This window comes from Zophobas morio, unplaced genomic scaffold (genome assembly GCF_036711695.1).
Source record: "Zophobas morio isolate AGI-343-1 ecotype UQ-CSIRO unplaced genomic scaffold, CSIRO_AGI_Zmor_V1 ptg000147l, whole genome shotgun sequence".
Classification (NCBI taxonomy): Eukaryota; Metazoa; Arthropoda; class Insecta; order Coleoptera; family Tenebrionidae; genus Zophobas; species Zophobas morio.
Window position 1 is genome coordinate 111892 of NW_026972251.1, and position 4135 is coordinate 116026.

At 35.9% G+C, this 4135-nt stretch overlaps 1 protein-coding gene across 1 annotated transcript; it reads left to right on the plus strand.

The window, feature by feature from the left end:
- The first annotated feature begins 1150 nt into the window (after window positions 1-1150).
- On the plus strand, window positions 1151-3605 carry LOC135145397 (rap1 GTPase-GDP dissociation stimulator 1-like). The gene is made up of 13 exons (XM_064077498.1): window positions 1151-1223; window positions 1276-1389; window positions 1459-1590; window positions 1723-1789; window positions 1868-1987; window positions 2035-2286; window positions 2341-2472; window positions 2539-2661; window positions 2721-2849; window positions 2905-3042; window positions 3097-3216; window positions 3278-3400; window positions 3463-3605. The coding sequence occupies exons 3-13, from the start codon at window positions 1552-1554 to the stop codon at window positions 3603-3605; spliced, it is 1386 nt and encodes a 461-aa protein (XP_063933568.1). The 5' UTR covers window positions 1151-1223; window positions 1276-1389; window positions 1459-1551.
- Window positions 3606-4135: the final 530 nt, after the last annotated feature.

Consider the following 4135-nt stretch of genomic DNA (forward strand, 5'->3'; position numbering starts at 1 on the left):
TTACGTATAAATACAAACTATTTATTTTTCGAATATAATAAATATATAAATATTTTTATTATAATATATATATTATTTACAGATCGATAAATATAATATATAAAGTTATTTATTAAATATAATACACTATAAACAAAAATAAAAGAGAAAGTTTTAGTATACACAATTATTAATACAATAAAAAAAAAACATTTTTTGCGGCCAACAAAGTGACATTAAGTTCTTATTGTTCTCTAAAAGTAGAAGTGAGATCCATGGGAGGAAAGAAATAAAAGAGAGAAGAAAAATAAATAGAAAAAAAAAATTAATAAATGAATAAAAAAAGAGTGCCAAAAATAAAACAATATAACGCTAGTAAAAACAATGGCAATAATAATAAAATAGATAAATAATTAAAATAATACAATTAAAGAAAAGTTTTGCTGAGGAAATTGAATGTTTTCTAAAAAAGTTTTAGTCGTCGCCAGTTGAAAAAGTCTAAAAAAAATCAAACCGAATTTTGCTTATATATAATTAATTTTTTTTTATATGTAGTCGCCAAATAGTGGAAATAGTTTTTGTCCGCAAGGAGATCGTTAATTTTGTTTATAATTTTAAAACATTGCGATTAGCAAAAACTTTGGTTCTTTGGATGCTTACCATAAGCGTCGTTTAGTAGTTAAAAAGGATTATTTCAAATAATAGCAGGCACTGACTGTCGGTACACTTCAGAAAACACCGCGTCGCGCCCTGCAGAGGCAATACTTTTTCAAGGCTTTTTTTTAGGGATCGAGCAGGAACATATAGGTTGTTCGAAACGACACTACATTGAGATCTTTAGATAGAGCAGTTATGTGCCGTCCTCTGGCTTGCCGGCGTGTCATACGAACAGTTATCTTGGCCTATAACCGCATTATAGCAACTAAATTACCAGCTATGAAGCGGCTCTCACTACCACTGCCCTTATACTATAGGCTTTTAGTAGTTCTTATCGTTTGAGCATTGAGACTAAAGCTCTACTTCGAAGTGGTTGATTCGATCGAGCACTGGAGAGCAGTCAATCGAAGATTAGGTAGGGCGTCGTAGAAAGGTAGCAAAGCTGCTCAAAAGTGTGGTTTTCCGCTTGCATATTTTTGGATTTGTAATTTACACGGGAACACTTGTGAAGCGAATGTGCTCTATCTTGGATGAAGTTTTTGAAGCTAGAGATTTTCACCTTCTCTTAAAATTACTAAAAGAAAATTGTATCTTATATGATCCTTATATTTTCTTTTTATAATATATATAAACAAATAGCAGAAACTACTTCTTTGATCCAATCGGAGCACATAGAGATATTGTTGGAGAAACTTAGGCTTGAAGTTGAATGTAGGGTTATTACGGACATACTAGCAGTCATAGCTAGAAATGGTTAATCTTTGTCTTTCATTAATTAATACCGTACTGGTGTTTTAAACAAGTTAACCATCCATTAAATAGAATTTAAAAGATGTTTACTTGTGGGGAAAGGCACCATTCAAAGTTTGTTTGAAGTGATTAATAAAGAAACCTTCTGTTCTGAGGTGGCTCTTAATGCTTTACGGACCATTGCTAATGTTTGCTACGAAAACGGTTTATATATGTTATATCCATCATTGTAACTTTAAATTTTATATATAATTATAAGATAAGCATAGGGAGGTCATATTATCTCTTAATGGGTTAGACGTCGTCACTGACTACATAATTTTTGTTAACGAAAAGGCAAACTTGGAATCTCTTTATCACACAGTGGCCTCTGGATTATTATGCAACTTATGCGCCGATAACGGTACGGCACTTTTTTTGTTAAAAATGTTAATATTTAATAAGCAGGACTTACAAGCTCAAAATAAATTATATTATTCAGAAAAAATAGTTAAAGAGTTGCTCCGCAAGTCTTTTTTAAAAGAGCTCCTAAAACTCCCATTTCATCCAAAGGCGGACCACGAGACTTTTTCCAAATGTTTGCACATACTTACATATCACGGTAAGCATAACCACTTGTCTAATTTTAACTTTAGTTAACGTTTTCAGAGTTTATGCTTAGAGAATTTGCTCGGAAAGAAAACTTGGAAAAGATATTGAACTGCTTTGAAGTTGGTAAAGGAAGCAGCCTATACACTGAGTTAAATCATCTGTTGAACTTAATTATCCACAACGAATCATTATTAAATATTATCAACGACGAGTTCGGAATATCTGCACTAATTTCTTTTGGCGAGGACTATGCAGCTTGCGACAAAAGGCGTAGAACATTTATGCTTGCAGCGTCTCTGCTTAGTTTGGGTACTTTTGCCTAATAATCTTAATAAGAGGTTTTAAAGCACTTCGTTGGAATAGATTGCTTTATAAATAGCTCCTATTTAGAAGAGAATAGAAATGTTGTTCAACTTCTGAAAGGTTGGTGCTGGGATGAGGACTCGGAGGTTAGATGTGCTGGGGCTCTTGCCTTGGGTAACTTAGCCCGCTCAGGTGTTTCTTTTAATAGCGCACCCGTTGGCTACATTTTTTCTGCTATCTCAATATTAAGTTGTTTAGACCATAACGCTTATCTCCTCGCGGAAGACGGCGTGATATCTCTGCTTACTTCCATGTTGACTTCGAATTACGTTAAAGAGCAACACTCCATTTTAAGCGCACTGAGAAACCTGGCGATTCCCGGTGACTCTCATATGCAGCTCATTACTATTTAAATAACATTTTGCCCACACACGTGGCAGAAAAGAACAAAAGTGCCGTAGTGAAGGCGGGGACGCTCGAATTAATTGGAAAGTATTTAGCGGACTCGGCGTTTCCTGCTGTCCTGCAATTGTCCATATCAATCATTAAGTCGCTATGTCTCTATGCTCGTAAGCGTTCCTTAGTGCGTGGCGAGGTGTTTAAGACAAAGTTTTACCATGCCAGCCACATGTAAAGAGGTTCTTAAGAAACCGCAAATACTGTCCACACTGGAAAAGTGGGCTAAGCATGACGACGAAGAAATAAAGTCTGAAAGCATACGCATCTTTTCCTTTATCATGCGGACCTCTTTATCGGAAAGCGGTTATTATCAAAGCTTTGTGTCGATTTAATTATTAATTAAAACTGTTCTTTAAGCTTATAATGAGCTAAAAAAGTACGGAGCCGTCGCTTTAGTCATAGAGTTGTTGAATTCTAGATTTGAAGTATTAAAAAACGATGCTCTTCTTGCCTTACAGGCCGTTGCGCGATACGATGGTATTTCTTACGTTACTTTTAAGCAAGCTAAAGTTTCTAATGACAATTTATTTTGCCCAAGATTCAATACTAGTCGATAGCATGAACCTGGATAAATATATTTGGGAAATAGTGAAGGGGACCAAATGCGACGAGATGCGATCAAATGCTTTCAGTCTCGCCTTAGTTATTTTGTCTCAGCGTGGTATGCGCTTCCCCAAGTTCTCTTAATGAGCGCGCAGATATAGTAATACTGTTCATGCGCAGATCCGCGCGCATCGGCTAATGAATATACCGAGTGGAAGTTGTGTGCTGAAAAATATGTTAAGTCGACTCATAAGGGATTGCGCTCCTCGGTCACTGTGCTACTGCAACTTATTTCGTTAAAGGTTTCTAGTTTGACCCAATAAAGTGAAAAAATGAGGAACTGTACCCATATACTAAGCGTGTTCTATCAGCACCCCTTTTCCACTTTTTTAGCAGTAGATGTTTAGGCCCACATAAGGAGCATTAATTTTCAGTGGACAAAGTTTAGTTGGACTAATCTATCAAAAAAGTTTTGGCTTCTAATTTTGCGCTCATATTTTTTCCCCTTCTAGCATGACTTCCCGGGCATGATAGTAATAATTAGCTAGACATTTAGTAAAGGGCATAGCAGCCAATAAAGCATCATTCTAGTGTAACTTATGAGAACCCAACTTCGTATGTATGAAAAACTGACCCTTTAAAGAGCAAGTGCCACAATAGCAATTATCCCACTCCAAATGACTCAAACGTGTGTTTTCAAGCTCTCTCCTCGCCTAAGCGCGCTTTATAATATGAAATAACAAACAGAACAAGAGAAGCTGAGCTTTAATCTATGTGCTTAAAAGAGCTGCATGAAAAGCGTTTAAGGTCAGTCTTTGCTCCAAGAGGCTGCAGGGCCTTCGTTTCTGCTGAC